The 25,836-nt window shown below is 42.5% G+C and overlaps 1 protein-coding gene across 7 annotated transcripts in view; it reads left to right on the forward strand.

Moving 5' to 3' along the window:
• Positions 1 to 25,836, forward strand: part of EHBP1 (EH domain binding protein 1) — a 445,048-nt gene that overhangs the window by 88,103 nt on the left and 331,109 nt on the right. For 6 of the 7 annotated variants that reach the window (XM_073672136.1, XM_073672138.1, XM_073672139.1 and 3 more), the window contains exons 4-5: positions 2,722 to 2,817; positions 5,781 to 5,834. The exons of the other annotated variant lie outside the window; for it this stretch is intronic. In XM_073672136.1, coding sequence (XP_073528237.1) covers positions 2,722 to 2,817; positions 5,781 to 5,834 — 150 coding nt within the window. The remainder of the gene's footprint in view (positions 1 to 2,721; positions 2,818 to 5,780; positions 5,835 to 25,836) is intronic. 7 annotated transcript variants of the gene reach the window in all.

Consider the following 25,836-nt stretch of genomic DNA (forward strand, 5'->3'; position numbering starts at 1 on the left):
GCTCAGATCTCCTGGTCTAACCTTCTGCATGAGTCCGTGTGGGCGAAGGGGCAGTTCAGCTGAATACTGATTTTTTTTTCAAAAGTTTTATGGGCTGATGAGATGAGAATGACTCTTGACAAACCAGATGGAGGGGCTCGTGGCTGAATTCTTTAATGGGCACAGATATACACTTCGACTCAGACACTAACAAGGTGGACGTGGCTACTGCTCTGGGTTGGTTTAATAAAATATGAGCTAGTTGAACATTTTTGGGTTGAAGATGGACTCAAAATCAACTTCCAAGTCACAGTTTTTAGAAGCCACTTTCTTCAAGCAGTGGTACAAGAAATAGTCTCCATCTTTCAAGAGAACCATGATTTTTATGCAGGACAATCGCATGCATTGAATTTGGTTTACCCCACTGCTTGGTTAGCCATTTCTTGGCCCAGTCTTGATGTTTTCACTTCTGTGTCTTGATCAGTGGTGGTCTGGTTTCAGCCTCCTTACCTAGGCCATGTCTATGAGCACTGAACACCTTGTACTTCTGGGCCTCCAGGGAGGTCGCACTTCTGGAATATGACAGTATTGGAGGATAATGTTTCCCGGTCTCTTCAAATTGGATTCTCTCAAATTTTCCGCCATTAATATGCCTCTTTTTTATCTCCACATTTTATGTACCCTGTTGACTATTTTCAACAAAAATGTTGATGGTTCTGTGATCAGGCCTCAATATCTTAGCCATTTCAAGAGTGCTGCATCCCTCTGTAAGACTATAATAATTTTTTACTTCAGTTAAATCTCTTTTTTTGGCCTATTTTGCCTTAGTAAAACAAGATGCATAAAAAATGTTTGATCAAAAAAACTCACTTGCCTAATAATTCTGTACATGAGTATATACAGGTACTTCTCTATATAACAGTACATTGTGCCTGCAATGAAGAAGAATACCATGTAGATCTTCAAGCAGAGAAAATTCTCTTACTAATGACAATGCAGCCTGGCTCACTGCTAGGGATGCAGAGTCCAAATCATGGGTAAGGCCAGTTACATGTGTTACGAGATATTTTCATTAAATACTTGAAAGCTTCTAATGAAAGCTGTTTACACTGGAAGATTAATTCAAATGCTAAGAGGGTCTGTCCTGTCCCCCTACAAGGGGAGATGATGAACACGGTAGTTTACTGCGTTTGACCTGAGTCTGCAAAAACCAGCCTGATCAACGGCACAAGTCAGAATCGCTGGGCCCCTCTACCCAATGGGCACCTGTGTAGTTGAACATGGTGCACATGCCATATGTCCACCCCGTGTGTGGTGGCCTTGATATAATAAGAGGCCTGAAAAGTCCATCAATGATTTACGATGTAGTTAGTGTAAGTGCACATTCAATACATAGTTGCTGAGACTGTCACAGATTTTCAGAAACGATGCCAGCAAATTTTGCCATGTCTCATGTCTGAAAATGGGTGTGTTGTACTTCAACGGGGAGTAATAGATATTTACTTTGCAATCTCTTCACCTGGATCTTCTTCAGCCTATTACTGCTCCTTACATACTATTAATTAGTTATTTTTATTTTTAGAGCACTATTGATTCCATGGTGGTGTACATGAGAAGGGGTTACATACAAAATACAGATATAAATTACAGTGAACTAACAATGACCAACTGGTACAGAGGGGAGAGGGCCCTTGCAGGCTTACAATCTTTGGGATAATGGGGCAGGAGACTTTAGGCTGGTGGATTTGTTACAGCTTCTGGTTTTGGTGAGCAGGCAGCGGGGTCATTGCAGGCTGTAGTTTTCTTGAAGAAATACGTTTTCAAGTTCCTTCTGAAAGTTCTGAATGTGGCGGATAACTAGTTGTGTTGGGACACAGAATTCCAGAAGATGAGCAATACTCAGTCTTGAAGGCGGTTTGATGAAGAGCGTATGTGTAGAGGAAAGAACGAGGTCTTTAGAGTACCGGAGATTATGTGTTGGAAGATATCAGGAGATTAGTTTGGAGATATACGGTGGAGACAGATTATGGACGGCTTTGTAGATCAATGTTAGTAGTTTGAATTGGATATCTTGGAAAATTGGGAGCCAGTGAAGGATTTGCCAAGGGGAGAAGTGGAGGCGAGAGGTGGATTAATCGGGCACCAGAATGGGCGACGGACTGGACAGGTGTGAGAGTGTTAGCAGCGAGGCCACAGAGGAGGATATTGCAGTAGTCCACGTGGGAGATGATGAGGGCACGCACTAACATTTTAATAGCTTCAGGGTTGAGGAATTGATGGATTCTAGAAATGTTTCTGAGTTGGAGGCGGCAAGAGGTGGAAAGAGTTTGGATGTGTGGTTTGAAGGACAGGGCAGAGTCGAAGGTTACTCCGAGGGGCAGCGAACTTGCAGTACTGGGGAATGTGTGCTATCATTTATTGTGATAGATAGATCAGGTAGGGGGAGTTGGGAGAGAAGGAGGAAAGATGAGGAGTTCAGTTTTGTCCACATTGAGCTTTAGGAGCCGTGATGAGGAGGAGTAGGAGGATATTAGGCGTTATCTGTGGGGGTCATGGTGGTTGGAGCCACAGCGATCATATATTTATCAACTCTCCTGTGATATACTTTAGCAAACTTTTAGTTACAGGACAATCTCTTCAACTGCTTATCTTATAGATAATGTACTTTGTGTGCTTTGTCATTTTCATCTGTCTGCTTCTATTACAACACAACACTATGTAACTGATTTTACTGTATTGCAGGCACATAGCTGGCAGCCCGGTATAAAGAACCCCTATCGTGGGGTTGTGGTGTGGCCTGTTCCTGAAAATGTTGAAATCACTGTGACCCTCTTTAAGGTAAGTGTGTGTTCACATGCCTTGTTTGCAGGCAGAAAATCATATTTATAGCTGCAGTAAAGTGTATCTGCTGTTGCCAAGTCTCATCCACACACTATGAAAAATTTTAGGCACAGAAAAGGACACGTGGTGATGATTTTAAAGGGAATTTTATCAGCAGGATTACACATCTCAAACTATTTATATTTTCATGTAGCCCTTTCAAAGACCAGTCCAGCAATACCTTTACATGGTTCTTCCATTACTGAGAAATTATCAGTGTTTGGATTGATATGCAAATGAGGCTGAAGGACTATGATGGATCTGAAGCCTCTGTCACTCCAGCTCTATTCCCCTCCAAGCCACCTCCTCCTGAATGACTGACAGCCTTAATGCTGTGTGACTTCAGGAGCCGTCAGTCAAGCTGGAGGAGCTGGCGCTGGGCGGGGAATAGAGCTGGAGTGACAGAGGCATCAGATCTATAAATAGCTCTTTGCCTCATTTGCATATTAATTAAAATGTTGATTTCTCAGTAACAGAGGAACGGACTGGCCATGTAAAGATGTTGCTGGACTTGTCTTTGAAAGAGCTACATGCACATACAGTGGGTACGGAAAGTATTCAGACCCCTTTTAAAATTTTCACTCTTTATTTCATTGCAGCCATTTGGTAAATTCTAAAAAGTTCATTTTTTTCCTCATTAATGTACACTCTGCACCCAATCTTGACTGAAAAGAAAAACCAGAAATGTAGAAATTTTTGCAAATTTATTAAAAAATAAAAACTGAAAAATCACATGGTCATAAGTATTCAGACCCTTTGCTCAGCATTAAGTAGAAGCACCCTTTTGAGCTAGTTCAGCCATGAGTCTAATTGGGAATGTTCAACACATTTTTCGCACCCTGGATTTGGGGATCCTCTGCCATTCTTCCTTGCAGATCCTCTCCAGTTCCGTCAGGTTGGATGGTGAACGTTGGTGGACAGCCATTTTCAGGTCTCTCCAGAGATGCTCAATTGGGTTTAGGTCAGGGCTCTGGCTGGGCCAATCAAGAATGGTCACAGAGTTGTTCTGAAGCTACTCCTTTGTTATTTTAGCTGTGTGCTAAGGGTCACTGTCTTGTTGGAAGGTGAACCTTCGGCCAAGTCTGAGGTCCAGAGCACTCTGGAAGAGGTTTTCATCCAGGATATCTCTGTACTTGGCCGCATTCATGTTTCCTTCAATTGCAACCAGTCATCCTATCCCTGCCGCTTAAAAACACCCCCAAAGCATGATGCTGCCACCACCATGTTTCACTGTTGGGATTGTATTGGGCAGGTGATGAGCAGTGCCTGGTTTTCTCCACACATACTGCTTAGAATTATCACCAAAAAGTTCTATCTTCGTCTCATCAGACCAGAGAATCTTGTTTCTCATAGTCTGGGAGTCCTTCATGTGTTTTTGAGCAAACTCAATGCGGGCTTTCATATGAGGAGAGGCTTCCGTCGGGCCACACTGCCATAAAGGCCCGACTGGTGGAGGGCTGCAGTGATAGTTGACTTTGTGGAACTTTCTCCCATCTCTCTACTGCATCTCTGGAGCTCAGCCACAGTGATCTTGGGGTTCTTCTTTACCTCGCTCACCAAGGCTCTTCTCCCACGATTGCTCAGTTTTGCTGGACGGCCAGGTTTAGCAAGACTTCTGGTGGTCCCAAACTTCTTCCATTTAAGGATTATGGAGGCCACTGTGCTCTTAGGAACCTTGAGTACTGCAGAAATTCTTTTGTAACCTTGGCCAGATCTGTGCCTTGCCACAATTCTGTCTCTGAGCTCCTTGGGCAGTTCCTTTGAACTCATGATTCTCATTTGGTCTGACATGCACTGTGAGCTGTGAGGTCTTATATAGACAGGAGTGTGCCTTTCCAAATCAAGTCCTATCAGTTTAATTAAAGACAGCTGGACTCCAATGAAGGAGTAGAACCATCTCAAGGAGAGGATGACAAGGAAATGGACAGCATGTGACTTAAATATGAGTGTCTGAGCAAAGGGTCTGAATACTTATGACCATGTGATATTTCAGTTTTTCTTTTTTAATAAATTTGCAGAAATGTCTACATTTCTGTGTTTTTCAGTCAAGATGGGGCGAAGAGTGTACTTTAATGAGAAAAAAATGAACTTTTTAGAATTTACCAAATGGATGCAATGAAACAAAGAGTGAAAAATTTAAAGAGGTCTGAATACTTTCCGTACCCACTGTATAAATAGTTTGGGACATGAAATCCTGTTGACAGATTCCCTTTAAATCCATGTCAAGGCAATAATTTCTGGAGATTTTGCAATTCTGCGGATCTGCAACAAATTTTTTGCTTTCTACGTGATCGTATCCAAAATGGGTCTGCAGAGGTAACACTAAAATGAATTTGAATTCCTTAAAGGGTTGTGTCAACTTCGTAAGTGGGTAGAATTTTAAACTGCTTGTAAAATCGAGCAACTTTTATAATCTACCTGTTATTAAAAATCATCTCCATTTTCATGAACAGAGGGATTTTAATTTTTTTTTAGGTTACTGCTCATTGCCTAGGTTTCCAGCCACCTCTGCAGTCCATCACTGGTGGCCGGTCTCCAAGGCAAGGCGTGCGCACTGGATTGTTGGCTTCAGTGCCCCTGCGCTCCTCCGATGCTGCAGAAGCAAAGATGAGAGCACAGTTCAGACTGGTGACACAACGATTACTTCAATATAAGGACCACATAAACGCATATCTATATGCTTGGCCCAATTCAATAGAAATCCAATTAATCTAGGACTATGGCAATGGTATATGTCTACCCTCATCCAGGTAGCCATTGCTGTCTATAGGTTGTCTGGTTTTTCCTCAACTCATCCCTGTGCCTTTATAGATATTATCCTGATGTGTCTCCATTCAGTGTGCAAAGTAGTTAGAAAGTGAACATCCATGTTATTCCTGTAAAATAATGTGCTGACGCTTGGCTGTTATGTTGTCCCCCAGGACCCCCATGCAGAAGAGTTTGAAGACAAAGAATGGACATTCGTAATAGAAAATGTAAGTGAAATCTATTTACCAGTGTACAAAAAAGTAATCTACCCACTACCGTGTGCTTAGGGATATCCAACAGGGTCTACATCAGAGGTCTCAAACACGCGGCCCGCGGACCTCATGCGGCCCCTAAGGCTGCTTTATGCGGCCCCTGAGGCTGCTTTATGGGGCCCGCAGGCACAGACCCCTTGACGATCCCGACCTGGCCCAGGAGGAGCCGCCGACAGCAGCGCTGCATTGCTGGGCAGAGACTGTCTCCCAGCACTGCATTTCCAATGCCAGCCGCCGGCCAATCAGAAGCCAGCAGCTGATATCTGCGTCCCAGCGCAGCGGCGTATGACGTCATTGCCATATGCAGATGTCAGCTGCTGGCCTCTGATTGGCCGGCGGCTGGCATTGGAAATGCAGTGCTGGGAGACAGTCTCTGCCCAGCAATGCAGCGCTGCTGTCGGCGGCTCCTCCTGGGCCAGGTCGGGATCGTCAAGGGGTCTATGGTGCCTGCGGGCCACATGTGCACAAAGGACGCAGAGGGAATGGAGGACAGGTGAGAAAAATCTTCTTCTTTTTTTTTTTTTCTCTTTTATGTGTGTGTGATGAACGGCGCAGGGGACAATTCCACCAGATGGGGACCTGGATGGGGCATTACTACCGGATGGGGGACATTACTCCAAGACGAGGACCAGGATGGGGCACATTACTGCAAGATGGGGGACCACCAGGATGGGGCACATTACTGCAAGATGGGGGACCACCAGGATTGGACACATTACTACAAGATGGGGACCACCAAGATGAGGAATATTTCTACAAGGTGGGGACCAGGATGGGGCACATTACTGCAAGGTAGGGACCACCAGGATGGGGCACATTACTGCAAGATGGGGACCACTTGGATGGGGCACATTACCGCAAGATGCGGACCACCAGGATGGGGCACATTACTACAACATGGAGACCACCAGGATGGGGCACATTACTGCAAGATGGAGACCACCAGGATGGGGGACATTACTGCAAGATGGGGACCACTAGGATGGGGCACCTTACTGCAAGATGGGGACCACTAGGATGGGGCACCTTACTGCAAGATGGGAACCACTAGGATGGGGCACATGACTGCAAGATGGGGCACGCGACTGCAAGATGGGGACCACTAGGATGGGGCACCTTACTGCAAGATGGGAACCACTAGGATGTGGCACATGACTGCAAGATGGGGACCACTAGGATGGGGCACACTACTGCAAGATGGGGACCACTAGGATGGGGCACACTACTGCAAGATGGGGACCACTAGGATGGGGCACATGACTGCAAGATGGGAACCACTAGGATGGGGCACATTACTAGATGTTTGCCAGAATTACTATATGGTGCTAATTGTAAAACAATATTACTGTATGTGGCCAATTGGAGGAAACAAAATTGTAAAAATTTAAAAAAATAATCAAAAATAAAGCATGAAAAAATATTTTGCCTTTAAAAATGCTGTCTTATATATAAACTAAAGTAAACACAAAAAAGTGCACGTTTATTATCGCCACATCTGTAACGACCCTAACTATAAATAAAATAAACACCGCAAAAATGTTCAGACGGTGTATACAAAAAGAAAAATGGTATCACTAAATATGGCACTTTGACCTGCAAAGAATGCGGTCCCCCAAATTAAATTTTTTTCCATGTGCGGCCCATATGCCCAGCCGAGTTTGAGACCCCTGGTCTACATCATCACAATGTGATCAGCATGGGACCAGTACTGCACACCGCTGTGCCCCTTTATTCTTTTGATTAGTTGAGATGCTTGTGACTAGCATGATACAGCTATTCAGTCTGTCTATAGTTGCTTTATTATTTTTATTTTTGTTTGAGATATTTTTTTATATTCTTATTTTATCAGAACTGCATCGGTGAGTCTGTTTACTATTATATTGGTTTTATATAAAAAAAAAAATGTTATAAAACTCTGTCATTCTGTAATAAATCCCTTTTAAAATGCATTAAATGGTATAACAGCACCATCTAGTGGATAAAATGGATAAGTGCCCATATTTTTGCTCTGGCATATTCTGTGCAGTCATGAAAAATATCATTGGGAATAGAAGATTTTCTCTTGGCAGAGATGTTATCGATGAGATGCTGACGGCAGCAACATGAATGGCGCCTTGTCAGTAACAGTACTATAATGCAGAATGTCTGTTCAGGTCTCCTGTGGGCTTATGGTCTGTGATAGAAATGATGACAAAGCTGCTTTTTAGTTGTAATTATTTTTTGATTGCCTCAGTGCCCTTTTTATTTTGTTTTTTAATATTTGTTTAGCTTCCCTAATATACGCATTACATTAATGTTGACAAACCTTTAAAGGGAACCCATCAGGTCCAGTAACGCTATTCACATGCAGAAATAGGGCTAATGTGCAGGTTAATGGTGTTATGAAGGTGTCCGACCGCAGTACTTAAGAAGAAAATTATCTTCATTTTTCCCAAAGCCGGCTTTCAGTTATGGAGGCGTTGATATAGTCATCGCTCACTATAGTGTGAAAGATGGCAGTTAATACGCCGCGCCACTGTGACTGACAGCCAGCTCAGCCGTACATTACTGCAGAGTTGGCCATCAGTGAAAGTGCTGGGGTGTGCTTACTGCCGCAGGTCTCATTGCTGTGAGTGATGACTGAAGCCGCGCCTGCATGACTGAAAGCCGGCGGCTCCCTGGAGAAATAAAGATCATTTTCTCTCTGGAGCTGTACTTTCTGTACTGCAGCTAGGCACCTTCATAACACTATTAACCTGCAGATTAGCCCTATATCTGCAGTTTAATAGAGTTATCGGACATGTCAAGTTCCCTTTTAAGATTTTTATGGAAACCATTGTCAATGGGGGCATTGTGGCACAATATGGGACCCCCAACTGTGACATTTTACTTCAAATCCAGAAGGCTGGTGTCGGGGCTAAGAGTACGCATATTTTACATAGCACTTAACCCAAAATTGAACTGCAGGCAACATACCAGTTTTACTGTTTATGTGCATTGTAATCTGCAAGCAACACTGTGTGATTGTTTAATGCAGCAATCTGGGGAATATAAATGAAAATTGTAAATGTATAGCAACATTTCTATAACTCCATAGACCTTTCTACTGACTACAGAGTCAAACATTCTTAAAACTGATACATGCAAAGCCCATAGCAATATAACATCCAGCGTCCATAATCTATGCCCTGAAAATGAGGTATCTCGATGAAGCGGACATGTCACTGCCTCTGGCTGATAATGGGACATTTCACTGACCCCTATAATAGACAGGAATCTCCTGTACCGACCTTCCTACTGTGCTGGTAGTATCTTCAGATGAAGGGTGGTCTGATCTACCCTCACTATGACGAGGAAGGAAAGTGTCACTTATAAACTTGTAGGGTTATCAGAAGCCCTCCATGTAAAGTCCCTAAAACGCATTGAGACATTTCTTAGTGAATTCAGAATTTTCTTTCGTTCCCATTGCCCCAGGTGTATAACATCCGGCCCCTTGCCATGCCGTCTGCCCCGTGTGACAAAATGGCTCGTTCTATAGAGCTCACTGATACCAGCGCCATCCTGTAATAGGACGTCATCTGTGTAACAAGTCAAGTCATGACTTCACTCCTAAATATTCCCTGATCAACTGAGAGTGATATAATCGAAAAGTGGAAATGTTTAAGAGCCACAGGAACTCTGTCACGAAGTGGCAGACCACACAAAATTACAGAACGGGGTCACCGAGTGCTGAGGAGCAGAGGGCATGAAAGTCACAAAAGCTCTGCTGACTCTTTAATTGTTTCAATTCTACCATGACATTAACATCCGCACAAAAACTGTGCACCGGGGGCTCCATGACATGGATTTTTAGTTCAGCTGCATGCCAGACTAACATCACCAAGCACAATGCCAAGCGTCGGATGGAGTGGTGTAAAACCTCAACACTGGAGCAGTGGAAACGAGTTCTATGGAGTGACGGATCACGCTTCTCTATATGGTATCTGATGGAGGACTCTGGGTTTGGCAGATGTCAGAAGAACGTTACCTGCCTGACTACATTGTACCAAGTGTAATGATTGGTTGAGGTGGGATAATGCTATGGGGCTGTTTTCAGGGGTCGACCTAAGCCTCTTAGTCTCGGTTGAAGGGAAATCTAAATGCTTCTGCATACAAGACATTATAGACAATTGTTTGCTTCCCACTTTATGGGAACACTGCAGGGGAAAGCCCTTTTCTGTTCCCCATGACCGACTGCGGGTAAAGCCCTTTTCTGTTCTCCATGACCGTGCCCCAGTGTACAAAGGTCCATAAAGTCATGGTTGGGTGAGTTGGTGGAAGACCTTGACCAGCCCTGACCACAACGCCATCAATCACCTTTAGGATAAACTAGAACGGATATTGTGAGCCCGGCCCGCTCATCCAACATCAGTGTCTGACCCCAGAAATGCTCTTCTGGATTAATGGGCAAAAATTCCCACAGATATCTCCAAAATCCTATAGAAAACCTTTCAGGAGAATAACTCCATATTAATGCCTATGGATGTAGAATAGGAGGTCGTAGAAGCTCCTGTAGGGGTTATTTAGCTCTCCTGATACTTCTACCTAGTTGCGACGACCACTTCGACTAAAAGTCTTTTAGGATCATGGTCTTCTCAAAGATGAACAGTATTAATAATGTGTGATGGAACCGCAAATCTTTCACGGGACATCTAGTCTGGATATAGGGTCTATCTTCTTACATAGGAGGTCTTGCGTGGAGGTTTCATTTAGAGATGAGCAGATCGATCAACTTTGAGTTGAATTACCAGAAATTAGCAGGTCCCCTAGAATTGGAACAATTTGCAACTCATTCCGCAGGATCACAAAAAAACGATCCCCAGCGCCATTTCACACACTGCTGAAGTATCGGTGAGCGGGCTGATAACACATTGCATGGCCGCTGCCCCTTAATGCCCTGCAGCTATCGCATCATGGTTATAATGCAGCCAATCAGGGGGTCATCACAGCCAGTATAAGAGATGGGAGCAAATTTATGCTTGTACCGTGTAGCTATAGGAGGTCAGAGCGCACATCTCATTCCACATAGACAGAAAAAGGTCTTTCTCCTTTTCTTTCTTTTTCTCGCACTCTCTCTCATTTTCTGGGCAATTAGTGGCTTTTAGTATGGCAAATTTATTTGACACACATCAAATTTTGGGGGAAAATTTGTCGAATTTTAAATTCTAACGGTTCGGTTATCTTTAGTTTCACTGAATTTTATTTTACATGTGTGACTCGTTGCCATCTAGTGGTTACTTCTATGAATACAGTCTTTGAAATATGCAGAAGAACTGTTGGTGATTCTGGCCAGTTTCAGGCACAATGTAAGCCAAGTAAAAGGTGGTATAAAACGTAACTAGATCAGGGATGTCAAACTCATACACACAGAGGGACAAAATTAAAAACTTGGACAAAGTCGCAGGCCAACCTTGATATTTATTAAAAAAAAAATGTCTACAATTGAGGAAGTTTTTCCTTATGAAATATAATCAAACTTTTCGTATGGAAATAAACTTAAAGGGCTTGTGCCACAAACAAAGTACATTTTAATTAATAGATCTTAGAATAAAATTAGCACATAATCACAAATGGGGTATACTGGAATAATATAATATAATATGTTATGTAAGAGCAGTAAAAAAAACACATGACCCAATGGGCTAATTTAAGTATGTAATAACAAAGGATAAAAACCTTGAATTAATAAATAATACATATAGTAAAGTGTGATGCCAACAAAAGTTCCCCCAAACACAGTATGACCTCCACAGTGAATTCCTCCACAGTATCCTCCACGTGCATGGTATGATAACCCTACTATACCCCCCAAAGTATGGTACCCCAACTGTGGTCCCCACACAGACCTCCACGCAGTATGATGGGCCCCACATAGTCCTCCATACAGAATAATAGGCCCCACATAGTCTTCCATACAGTATAATGGCCCCACATAGTCCTCCATACAGAATAATGGGCCCCACATAGTCTTCCATACAGTATAATGGCCCCACATAGTCCTCCATACAGAATAATGGCCCCACATAGTCCTCCATACAGAATAATGGGCCCCACATAGTCCTCCATACAGAATAATGGGCCCCACATAGTCTTCCATATAGTATTATGGGCCCCACATAGTCCTCCTTACAGTATAATGGGCCCCCACATAGTCCTCCATACAGAATAATGGGCCCCACATAGTCCTCCATACAGAATAATGGGCCCCACATAGTCTTCCATATAGTATTATGGGCCCCACATAGTCTTCCATACAGTATAATGGGCCCCACATAGTCCTCCATACAGTATTATGGGCCCCACATAGTCCTCCATACAGTATAATGGGCCCCACATAGTCCTCCTTACAGTATAATTGACCCCCTACATAGTCCTCCATACAGTATAATGGGCCCCCCACATAGTCCTCCATACAGTATAATGGGCCCCCCACATAGTCCTCCATACGGTATAATGGGCCCCCCACATAGTCCTCCATACGGTATAATGGGCCCCCCACATAGTCCTCCATACGGTATAATGGGCCCCCCACATAGTCCTCCATGCGGAATAATGGGCCCCGCACAGTCCTCCATGCGGAGTAATGGGCCCCGCACAGTCCTCCATGCGGAGTAATGGGCCCCGCACAGTCCTCCATGCGGAATAATGGGGCCCCGCACAGTCCTCCATGCGGAATAATGGGGCCCCGCACAGTCCTCCATGCGGAATAATGGGGCCCCGCACAGTCCTCCATGCGGAATAATGGGGCCCCGCACAGTCCTCCATGCGGAATAATGGGGCCCCGCACAGTCCTCCATGCGGAATAATGGGGCCCCGCACAGTCCTCCATGCGGAATAATGGGGCCCCGCACAGTCCTCCATGCGGAATAATGGGGCCCCGCACAGTCCTCCATGCGGAATAATGGGGCCCCGCACAGTCCTCCATGCGGAATAATGGGGCCCCGCACAGTCCTCCATGCGGAATAATGGGGCCCCGCACAGTCCTCCATGCGGAATAATGGGGCCCCGCATAGTCCTCCATGCGGAATAATGGGCCCCATACAGAATAATGGGCCCCCCATAGTCCTCCATGCAATACACACTGCATTACACTGTATGGAGGACTACGGGCTGCGCATTACACTACACTGTGTGCAGAATTATTAGGCAAGTTGTATTTTAGAGGATTATTTTTATTATTGATGAACAAGTATGTTCTCAATCAACCGAAAAGACTCCTAAATATCCAAGCTTAATATTTTTTGGAAGTTGGAGTGGTTTTTTTTTAGATTTGGCTATCTTAGGAGGATATCTGTTTGTGCAGGTAACTATTACTGTGCAGAATTATTAGGCAACTTAATAAAAACCAAATATAATCCCATCTCACTTGTTTATTTTCACCAGGTAAACCAATATCAGTGCACAAAATTTAGAAATAAACATTTCTGACATGCAAAAACCAAAAAAAATTAGTGATGAATATAGCCACCTTTCTTTATGATGACACTAAACAGCCTTCCATCCATAGATTCTGTCAGTTGCTTGATCTGTTTTTGATCAACATTGCATGCAGCAGCCACCACAGCCTCCCAGACACTGTTCCGAGAGGTGTACTGTTTTCCCTCCCTGTAGATCTCACATTTTATGATGGACCACAGATTCTCTATGGGGTTCAGATCAGGTGAACAAGGGGGCCATGTCATTATTTTTTCTTCTTTTAGACCTTTACTGGCCAGCCACGCTGTGGAGTAGTTGGATGCATGTGATGGAGCATTGTCCTGCATGAAAATAATGTTTTTCTTGAACGATACTGACTTCTTCCTGTACCACTGCTTGAAGAAGTTGTCTTCCAGAAACTGGCAGTAGGTCTGGGAGTTGAGCTTCACTCCATCCTCAACCCTAAAAGGTCCCACAAGTTCATCTTTGATGATACCAGCCCATACCAGTACCCCACCTCCACCTTACTGGCGTCTGAGTCGGAGTGGAGCTCTCTGCCCTTTACTGATCCAGCCTCTGGCCCATCCATCTGGCCCATCAAGAGTCACTCTCATTTCATCAGTGCATAAAACTTTTGAAAAATCAGTCTTAAGATACTTCTTGTCCCATTCTTGATGTTTTATCTTATGTTTCTTGTTCAAAGGTGGTCATTTTTCAGCCTTCCTTACCTTGGCCATGTCCCTGAGTATCACACACCTTGTGCTTTTTGATACTCCAGTAACGTTGCAGCTCTGAAATATGGCAAAACTGGTGGCGAATGGCATCTTGGCAGCTTCACGCTTGATTTTCCTCAATTCATGGGCAGTTATTTTGCGCCTTTTTTGGCCAACACGCTTCTTGCGACCCTGTTGTCTATTTGCCATGAAACACTTGATTGTTCGGTGATCACGCTTCAAAAGTTTGGAAATTTCAAGACTGCTGCATCCCTCTGCAAGACACCTCACAATTTTGGACTTTTCAGAGCCGGTCAAATCTCTCTTCTGACCCATTTTGCCAAAGGAAAGGAAGTTGCCTAATAATTAAGCACACCTTATATAGGGTGTTGATGTCATTAGACAACACCCCTCCTCATTACAGAGATGCATATCACCAGATTTACTTAATTGGTAGTTGTCTCTCAAGCCTATGCAGCTTGGAGTAGGACAACATGTATAAAAAGTATCAAAGTGATCAAAAAACGCATTTGCCTAATAATTCTGCATGCGGTGTATATGGTGGATTAGGGGGAGTGCATTATACGGTATGGAGGACTATGGGGAGTGCATTATACGGTATGGAGGACTATGGGGAGTGCATTATACGGTATAGAGGACTATGGGGAGTGCATTATGCGGTATGGAGGACTGTGGGGAGTGCATTATACTGTATGGAGGACTATGGGGAGTGCATTATACTGTATGGAGGACTATGGGGAGTGCATTATATGGTATGGAGGACTATGTGGAGTGCATTATATGGTATGGAGGACTATGGGGAGTGCATTATATGGTATGGAGGACTATGGGGAGTGCATTATATGGTATGGAGGACTATGGGGAGTGCATTATACGGTATGGAGGACTGTGGGGAGTGCATTATACTGTATGGAGGACTATGGGGAGTGCATTATACTGTATGGAGGACTATGGGGAGTGCATTATATGGTATGGAGGACTATGTGGAGTGCATTATATGGTATGGAGGACTATGGGGAGTGCATTATATGGTATGGAGGACTATGGGGAGTGCATTATATGGTATGGAGGACTATGGGGAGTGCATTATACGGTATGGAGGACTATGGGGAGTGCATTATACGGTATGGAGGACTATGGGGAGTGCATTATACGGTATGGAGGACTATGGGGAGTGCATTATACTGTATGGAGGACTATGGGGAGTGCATTATACTGTATGGAGGACTATGGGGAGTGCATTATACGGTATAGAGGACTGTGGGGAGTGCATTATGCGGTATGGAGGACTGTGGGGAGTGCATTATACTGTATGGAGGACTATGGGGAGTGCATTATACTGTATGGAGGACTATGGGGAGTGCATTATATGGTATGGAGGACTATGGGGAGTGCATTATATGGTATGGAGGACTATGGGGAGTGCATTATACGGTATGGAGGACTATGGGGAGTGCATTATACGGTATGGAGGACTATGGGGAGTGCATTATACGGTATGGAGGACTATGGGGAGTGCATTATACGGTATGGAGGACTATGGGGAGTGCATTATACTGTATGGAGGACTATGGGGAGTGCATTATACTGTATGGAGGACTATGGGGAGTGCATTATACTATGGGGAGTCCATAATAATATTTGGAGTGCTCTATGGGGCCAGTATATTTGTAGGGCTATGTGGGAGCATTTATAGTATATGGAAGGCTATGTGGGCCGTTTGTACTGTATACAAGCGATTTATACAGTGTGAAGGTTTGTGGGTTCATCATACTGTGTGGGGGCCATTATACTATTTGGAGGCCTAGTACGGGCCATTATACAGTGTGATGAGGTGTGGTGCCACTATACTGTATGTAGGCCCTCTATACTGCATGGAGGGCTGTCTGGGGGTCACAGTAGGGGGATTATACTGTGTTGGGGTCACCATACTTTGCCGGGGGAGTTGAGGTGGGGTACAGTAGGGTCGTCATACTGTACTGTGAGTGTGGAGGAATTCACCATGGGGGTATCATACTGTGTTTGTGGGGAACCTTTGTTGGTTTCATACTTTGAGGGCAATAAAAGGGGAATCTAGGGCTTCAGTAGGAGGAAAATTTACTTTGTAAGGGCTGCAAAGTTGTGAGATCTGCTCTTTTGTGACCCGCCGAATATTATTTTATTTTTTGTTGCTATGGTGCCCCATAATTTCTATGTACGCCCCTGCCTAGAGTTCTGTTCTCATAAGAACCTTCCTTCAGAAACCTAATTCGGGTTTGATTATCATCAACTATAGTTTCCACAAAACTGTGTGGCCATTAACAATAAGCTAGCTGTTTGCAATTACTTTATAAAAATGCAAAAGAGAAAACCAAAGCGACTTTTATGCCTCTTCTGCGGCTTTGCGGCGGCACCTCAGCTGCTTGCTGGCCAATGTGCTAGAAACTCCAGGTGACTTCATTCTAATGCTTGACCTTTCTCTTTCTAATCTAGCTGGGAAAATTATATTGTGCCCTATTTTAACAGTGTGTGTTTGTAAACTTTTCATTTAGTATAAAAGTATAGGTAAATAATTATTAAAGGGAATCTGTTACCACGTTTTTGCTGCTTCATCTGAGAGCAGCATAATGTAGGGAAAGAGACCCTGATTCCAGTGATGTCACTTAGTTTCCTGGATGCAACAGTTATGATACAATTAGTTTTTAGATATAGCAGAGCTCAGAAAACTGACCCCTGCCTACAGCCCAGCTCTCTATGTACAGTGTATATTAACAGTAAGCTGCTTATCAGTGATGGGGGCGAAGTTGGACCTGGATGGATGAGGGCACTTGATCCAGCAGTGATAATCTCCTGCTGATAAAACACTCATGGTATTGAAGCAGCACACAGCCTAAGAAGTGTCACATCACTGAATTCAGTGTCTCAGCCCCTACCTCATGCTGTCCTCAGATTCAGTAGCAAAAACCAGCTGACCGATTCCCTTTAAAATAATAGCTATTGTAAAGAAGCAGTGTTGGCGGATATAGCATGGTGAAAGGACCAGGACAAGACCCTGAGGCCATGATGAGGCAGGAGATGAATGTGAGAATACCTCAAACTTCAGCATGCAACATCTAAGGTCTCATTCAGATCTGTTTTTGCATACAAATGCCATCTGTGTTTTTTTTACAGACAGACCTCGTATCTAATGAAGTCTACGGGGCTGTTCACATGTCCAATTTTTTATTTATTTATTTTTTTTGGACTGAGTGGCGCAGAAGTGTCCGATATTGATCCAAATGTCAAAATTGGCAATGTAAGACTATGGATTAGTGAAACAATCGACTGCTAGGTAGTAGAAGGCAGAGAAACTTTTTCTTTTTCTTCTCATCCAAGAAAAAAGGACAAAATTCAGACCAAACTGTGATGAAACTCAGATTACAGTCTGATAAAAAATCTGAGCAAAATCACTGATGAAACTAGGACCATTTTTCTCGTACTTGGGGATGGAAGGAAGTCTGAATGACCCCATTTCCAAATAAACTTGCAATGCACCAGGCTAAAACTTCCTGCAGTGTTATTCTGCTTGAAGCCAGCAGATGGCAGCCTTTGATCACCCCAGCCGCTATTTCCCGCCGTATTCGGTACACAGGGAAGCAGCATGTGCCTGAAAATAACAGGGAAATATGGACGGTAAGGTATCTGGTAGAAATGAAATGAATGCAACAGCCAGGCTAAGCTTCCCTGACCCTTCATGAGAAAATAGAGGAAAATGGGAAGAATAAACCTATTGTGCCAGGGGGGTTGATGAAATTCAAGATCCACACACATAATCTGTGGCTCAGCCTCTGAAATGTTAATCCATGGCTAGAATTATTTGAGCTGTAGGTTGCAATTTATCATCAACATGGCAGTGTGTCAAACAATGCTCCGTGAATGCGTAATGTTTCGGAGCATACAGGAGTAACCAGCTGAACTGCTGAGTAATGGAATCCTTTAGATCCACTTCTTGAAGTGTTTTCCTGCGCCCAAACCATTGCTAGCGTGTCATTCATGCGATACACAATACATCCTGCTCGTATTCATGTACACCAGGCTGCGTCCTGGGATGTAAAGTGTAGGGAAGATCACAATTCTGCCTTTTTAAATGGAAATTGGCTGTAAATAATGTAACTCTGAGAGGAGTCGTGTTCATCATCTAGGCAACTGATTGAAGAGAAGAGTCCATTATGTGAGCCGTCCTGCCCTGATTGTGGCATGAATGTAACAGGAGCTAATTGAGCCCTTCCATCCATAGCTGAAAATCACACACTGAGGGTGTCCGCAGGCTCGGACTGGCCGATGGGAGAGCAGGAGAATCCTCCGGTGGGCCCCCATGCAAGAATGGGTTCTCCACTCAACCTATATGAGAAATAGTTGGCACAATACATTTGTTTCACTATGTACAGAAAAGGACATTATCTCAACCTTCATTTAACAAACTACCACATTTATTATTATATAGAAACATGGGCAATTTTGGGAATGAGGGTAATGTGATATTTATTGCAGCACGGTGGCTTAGTGGTTAGCATTGCAGCCTTGCAGCGCTGGGATCCTGTGTTCAAATCCCACCAAGGACAACATCTGCAAGGAGTTTGTATGTTCTCCCCCTGTTTGTGTGGGTTTCCTCCAGGTTCTCCGGTTTCCTCCCACACTCCAAAGAAATACTGATAGGGAATGTAGATTGTGAGCCCCAATGGGGACAGTGATGATTATGTATGTAAAGTGCTGTGGAATTAATTGCGCTATATAAGTGAGTAAAATAAATAAATTTAATTCTGAGAAGTAACCAATGAGTGCATTGACACTCCCCTATGCACTCCCAGACTAATTTGCATGCGACTTCAAAGCTTATATGTTACAGATATAATACAAAGTTGGTTATTTTCATGTGTACTGTAGATTTGTGAAATAAAAATTAAAACGACGGTTACACTTTAAAGTGCAGCGGGGCAGAGTCCATGCACTCAGCGGCTACTTCCAGGATCATTGCTTGTGGTTTCAAAGCTTGATTTCTCAGCTTTGCACATTGGATTAGGTATCCTTTTTATTGTTGTAGTAGGACTTGGACTATGTTGGCAAAACCTGCTCTCTTGGCAATAAAGAATCTGCTTATAAAAAGCTGGTTTTACTGCTTTTTCGCTGTGTTTTTTGCTGCATGTTTGTGTTTTTTTGCTGCGTTTTTATTTGCTCTTGTGCATGCTACTAATGTTTCATGCCCCCCAAAAATAGATGATGCAACTTCCTTAGCGTTTTGCACAAAAAAACGCAGCAAAACCTGATACCTGCGTTTTTTTGCTGCGTTTCTGCACTTCCCCATTGCTTTCTATGGGTGAAAAGACTGCAAAAACTCAGCAGTTTTCCAAATCAGGAAAAAAAAAAACAATGTGTGTGTGAGATTTCTGAAATCTCATAGCTTCTGCTGGTACTGTAAGCTGAAAATTTGCATAAAAAAAGCAATGTGTGAACATAGCTTTATACAGACATTACACTACTATGATTAGTAAAATCATCCTGCTGCATTCCCTTTAAAGTTTTCAACCCTAGGTTTTGGGCTAATGGAGATTTTATCATAAATCCATTCTTCAATCCATTGTGGCCAAAGTTGCCCTTGATTGTCTCCACTATTTACAGCAGCAGAAATAATTTAGAGCATTTTCAAACATCTTGAAAAGCCAACAATGCTGTTTTGTTCTTGTTTTTCGTCTTGGCACTGTCCCTCTGTTCATCCACACCACTAGGGAACATCTTGTCTGCCTGTCGCTACCACTCGGGGGCCAAGGTGTACTTAGCACCTATTCTCTTTAATAAGAGCTGCATACAGATTGGCATCCAGCCAAACTATATATATATATATATATAATATAATATATAATATAATATAATATATACAAAATAAAAAAGTTAAGAAAAAAAATATGATCTGATTGAACCCCATACTTATGAAGCACAATTTTTTCAGACCCATAAACACGCCATAATGTTTTCCACCATTTTTGTGCTTAAAAACATATTGGGAATATATCACTTTTACGGTTTTTAAAAAAAAAAATGCAATTTTGTTTTATTTTTTTTTGCAGTATTCAGCTGCAATTTTTAAGTGATAGGCAAAGTGGGCAGAGACTTTAACTGGACCGGCCTTCAACAGACCAACAGTCCACATGGAAACGACTCACCATTTTATACTAATAGTAATAGTAATGGCAACATGAATGAGATTTATAAAAAATCTTATTCAGATGGTGCCTTTTTAAAAAGTTTTTAAAGTGTTTTACTGCAGTTCTCCCATTGAGATGATAATTGCTTGGCACCAGTAAAATCACCAAAACCGCACCAAAATACAAATAATATCCGCTTGAGTTTTCTGGCAATAGTCTGCATTAGTCATGTAGGAAAATAAAAACAAAAATGCTTCATGTGTACAGTACAGACCAAAAGTTTGGACACACCTTCTCATTTAAAGATTTTTCTGTATTTTCATGACTATGAAAATTGTACATTCACACTGAAGGCATCAAAACTATGAATTAACACATGTGGAATTATATACTTAACAAAAAAGTGACAAACAACTGAAAATATGTCTTATATTCTAGGTTCTTCAAAGTAGCCACCTTTTGCTTTGATGACTGCTTTGCACACTCTTGGCATTCTCTTGATGAGCTTCAAGAGGTAGTCACCGGAAATGGTTTTCACTTCACAGGTGTGCCCTGTCAGGTTTAATAAGTGGGATTTCTTGGCTTATAAATGGGGTTGGGACCATCAGTTGTGTTGTGCAGAAGTCTGGTGGATACACAGCTGATAGTCCTATTGAATAGACTGTTAGAATTTGTATTATGGCAAGAAAAAAGCAGCTAAGTAAAGAAAAACGAGTGGCCATCATTACTTTAAGAAATATAGGTCAGTCAGTCTGAAAAATTGGGAAAACTTTGAAAGTGTCCCCAAGTGCAGTTGCAAAAACCATCAAGCGCTACATTGAAACTGGCTCACATGAGGACCTCCCCAGGAAAGGAAGACCAAGAGTCACCTCTGCTTCTGAGGATAAGTTTATCTGAGTCACCAGCCTCAGAAATCGCAGGTTAACAGCAGCTCAGATTAGAGACCAGGTCAATGCCACACAGAGTTCTAGCAGCAGACACATCTCTGCAACAACTGTTAAGAGGAGACTTTGTGCAGCAGGCCTTCATGGTAAAATAGCAGCTAGGAAACCACTGCTAAGGACAGACAACAAGCAAAAGAGACTTGTTTGGGCTAAAGAACACAAGGAATGGACATTAGACCAGTGGAAATCTGTGCTTTGGTCTGAGGAGTCCAAATTTGAGATCTTTGGTTCCAACCACTGTGTCTTTGTGCGACGCAGAAAAGGTGAACGGATGGACTCTACATGCCTGGTTCCCACCGTGAAGCATGGAGGAGGAGGTGTGATGGTGTGGGAGTGCTTTGCTGGTGACACTATTGGGGATTTATTCAAAATTGAAGGCATACTGAACCAGCATGGCTACACAGCATCTTGCAGAGGCATGCTATTCCATCCGGTTTGCGTTTAGTTGGACCATCATTTATTTTTCAACAGTACAATGACCCCAAACACACCTCCAGGCTGTGTAAGGGCTATTTGACCAAGAATGAGAGTGATGGGGTGCTACGCCAGATGACCTGGCCTCCACCGTCACCAGACCTGAACCCAATCGAGATGGTTTGGGGTGAGCTGGACCGCAGAGTGAAGGCAAAAGGGCCAACAAGTGCTAAGCATCTCTGGGAACTCCTTCAAGATTGTTGGAAGACCATTTCCGGTGACTACCTCTTGAAGCTCATCAAGAGAATGCCAAGGGTGTGCAATGCAGTCATCAAAGCAAAAGGTGGCTACTTTGAAGAACCTAGAATATAAGACATATTTTCAGTTGTTTCACACTTTTTTGTTAAGTATATAATTCCACATGTGTTAATTCATAGTTTTGATGCCTTCAGTGTGAATGTACAATTTTCATAGTCATGAAAATACAGAAAAATCTTTAAATGAGAAGGTGTCCAAACTTTTGGTCTGTACTGTACATGCTCATAGGCTGAAGTATAAAATGAAAGTCCTAATAAATTATGCTATATAGGTCCAGACCTGTTGGGTTACAAAGCAACAGTATAACTACATTTTTAGCCCTGGTGGAATCTTTCTGTAAGGCCTCATTCAGACGTCCGATTTTCACATATGAGTGATATCTGTGGTTTTCATGGATAGCACTCGTACCGATGGGACCATTAACATGTCCGTGATTTTTCATGAGCCTATCTGTCAACGGAAAATCTCAAAGACATGTTTGATCAAAATCGGCAAATCTATGAGTCCGTGAAAATATCGGACTGCGCTCAGATGACATCCAAGTCCGGTCCGATTTTCATGGACTGTCTTAATGGAAAAGGTGGATAATTTTTTCTCCACGTACGAACAAAAACTGATCACATTCGAACCACTCTGATCACAGTCTGATCAAAATAATCAGTCCGCTTTTCTTGTACATGAGAAAATCAGCCGCCTGAATGAGGCCTAAGTGTGACTTTTGCTCACCTAGAAGTTTTCAATTTTAATAAAAGCTGCTAAAAAAGGGAATTGCCTGTGTGATTTGTTTTGAAGGCATTCTTGCATTAAAAAATGCGTATAAAATATCTTCATTTATCAATACATTGCTGCTAATCAAAGTGTATTGTACAATATTCCAAAGGTGGGATAAGGGAGGTCCAACCTGCACCCAACCAATTTCCAAAGGGGAGAAAAGCCAGATCTGCTAAGTTGTTGTTTTTTTTCTTTTTGTTTTTTTGGCTTTTGTTTTATTATTTTTAGAGGGGCAAGTGGGGCTCAAACGATGTAATGACAAACGCCAGGGGGAATAGACACGTGTGTGTAAGCTCTACAGATGTTCTCAGTGTACGTCGTTTGACCTTCGTGACTGACTGGTCACTTTGGTCTTTCTTATACCTGTGGTCTAGTGTTTGGTGTGTTCACCTTGGATTAATTTTTGACAAAGTTAGTTGCCCTATGTGGGTGAATATGTGATCGGTCCATAAACTGATTTCCCTACATACAATGAAGGTAGCCATTTTTCATCAAGTCCTTCATCTCTCTAGGGAGAGTAGATTTACCAGCAGAGCCATGCACAAAGGACACCTTGTGATAACCGAGAAATCGTCCCTTATTATGAAGCCTTCTGAATACGCATAGTTGGGGGTCCCTCCTTGGGTCATTCACATTGATGAAGAGAAGCTTGCCCCCCGACAGTTCTTATATCTGATGTGTACATGAGTGTTCCTCGCCGGGTATGTTCTTGTAGGTATATACTCGGTGATGAGACACCACCCTCTTGTAGAACGCCACCACTCAATGTGAATACAAATGAAATGAGTAAATGAACTCACAATATAAACCTCTTCAATGTGAGGATCTTATAGACAACCTGAAGGACCTCCTTACAAAGCTTTTTGTATTCACTTGAATTGGTTACATAGAAGTAAATGATGGAGTTGTCTGGTGTATTATTCTCTACTATTCACAACCTGGCTCTATTTAATGGGTGGAGGTGGGACGCCCTTTTGTTTATGACACATCTCTCCAAAAAAAGATAATTCACTACGAGAAAATTCAAAGGCCTTTGAAGACCAGATTCACATATTGCCTATTTCCTAACTTGACAAATAAAAGTGATTACTAATCTTTGTGAAAGATGCTTTGATGGCCGTAGGGTGCCGGATATAATGCATTGCTTGAACATAGGGCCTCGGAGTTGGCTTTCAAGTTTTGAGAACTTGTAATTTAAGTCTGTGGGTTGCGCACACAGAAGTACATGGACCCATGGCCATGTTACTTTTCAACATTTTGCTGCTTGATTTGTAATGAAAATCCTGATCAGTTTGTTATTGTTGAGTTGATATTACAGGCGCATCGCACTAAATTAGAATATCATCAAAAAGTTAATTTATTTCAATTCTTCAATACAAAAAGTGAAACTCATATTATATAGAGTCATTACAAACAGAGTGATTTATTTCAAGTGTTTATTTCTGTCAATGTTGATGATTATGGCTTACAGCCAATGAAAACACAAGTCGTTATCTCAGTAAATTAGAATACTTTATAACAGCTTGAAAAATGTTTTTAAAATCCGAAATGTTACTACTACTGAAATGTATGTTCAGTAAATGCGCTCAATACTTGGTCGGGGCTCCTTCTGCATCAATTACTGCATCAATGTGGCGTGGCATGGAGGCGATCAGCCTGTGGCACTGCTGAGGTGTTATGGAAGCCCAGGTTGCTTTGATAGCAGTCTTCAGCTCGTCTGCATTGTTGAGTCTGGTGTCTCTCATCTTCCTCAAGACAATACCCCATAGATTCTCTTTGGGGTTAAGATCTGGCGAGTTTGCTGGCCAATCAAGCACAGTGATACTGTTGGTTTTAAACCAGGTATTGGTACTTTTGGCAGTGTGGACAGGGGCCAAGTCCTGCTGGAGAATGACATTTCCATCTCCAAAAAGCTTGTCTGCAGAGGGAAGTATGAAGTGCTCTAACATTTCCTGGTAGACGGCTGCGCTGACTTTGGTCTTGATAAAACACAATGGACCTACACCAGCGGATGACATGGCTCCCCAAACCATCACTGATTGTGGAAACTTCACACTAGACCTCAAGCAGCTTGGATTGTGGCCTCTCCACTCTTCCTCCAGACTCTGGGACCTTGATTTCCAAATGAAAATTGAAACTCTGGGACCTTGTGGAGTGTGTCAATGACTGCCTTCTGGACATCTGTCAAGTCAGCAGTCTTCCCATGCTTGTGGAGTCTACTGAAACAGACTAAGGGACCTTTTTAAATGCTTAGGAAGCCTTTGCAGATGTTTTTGTTAATTATTTCAATTTACTGAGATAATGGCTTTTGTGTTTTCATTGGCTGTAAGCCATAATCATCAAAATTAACAGAAATAAACACTTGAAATAGATCACTGTTTGTAATGACTCTGTATAATATGAGATTCACTTTTTGTATTGAAGAACTTAAATAATTAACTTTGTGATGATATTCTAATTTAGTAAGATGCACCTGTACTTTGCGTTACTTTGGATACATGCTAAAATGGTTCGTGCTGGCGCTTGCGAAATGGTCACCTGAGCTGTAGATCACAAAAAAAAATTCTATAGTTTTTCATTTCCAACTCAAACCAATTTTTTTAAATTAAATTAGAAAAAGCAGCTGTCATTGGAAGAGTGTTTATTTTCATAATTCGGAATCAAGTCAACACCTTGAACTCTTTTTCATAGTTCCCAAACCGTTCCAAGACGGGACTGTTTTTCCAAAATAGCAGGACTTAATTCTCCCGAAAGAGGCTGCTATTAGGGTATGCCATGAAGGGGTGTACCTGGACTGTACAGTGTTAGTAGTTGATAAACTATAAAGTTACATCCACATTAATGTCAGGACCTAAGGTTTCACAGCAGAACATGGCCCTTAGTCCCCATTTTTATTTGCACACTGCAGGAAAAATCTACAGTGTAAATGGGCCCCGCACTTTGGAGTTGACATTTGCAGAATGTCAATTTATGCTTGTTTTTTTTTATATATATATATATATATGTTTTCACTTTTTGTAATGCAAAAGTTTTAAATCTGCCGCATTTCCACATCGAAATCCAGAGGATTTGATGTGGATTTTAACGCATCCAATATGTCTCACGTGGACACACCTCTTAAAGAAGTTTTTCAAGAGGAAAGCCGTTTGATATAGTAAATTATATAGGTTACTAATATAGCTTA

The sequence above is a fragment of the Phyllobates terribilis genome, unplaced genomic scaffold (genome assembly GCF_046119375.1).
Source record: "Phyllobates terribilis strain yellow unplaced genomic scaffold, ASM4611937v1 Scaffold_3__8_contigs__length_932513732, whole genome shotgun sequence".
In the NCBI taxonomy this organism is placed as follows: Eukaryota; Metazoa; Chordata; class Amphibia; order Anura; family Dendrobatidae; genus Phyllobates; species Phyllobates terribilis.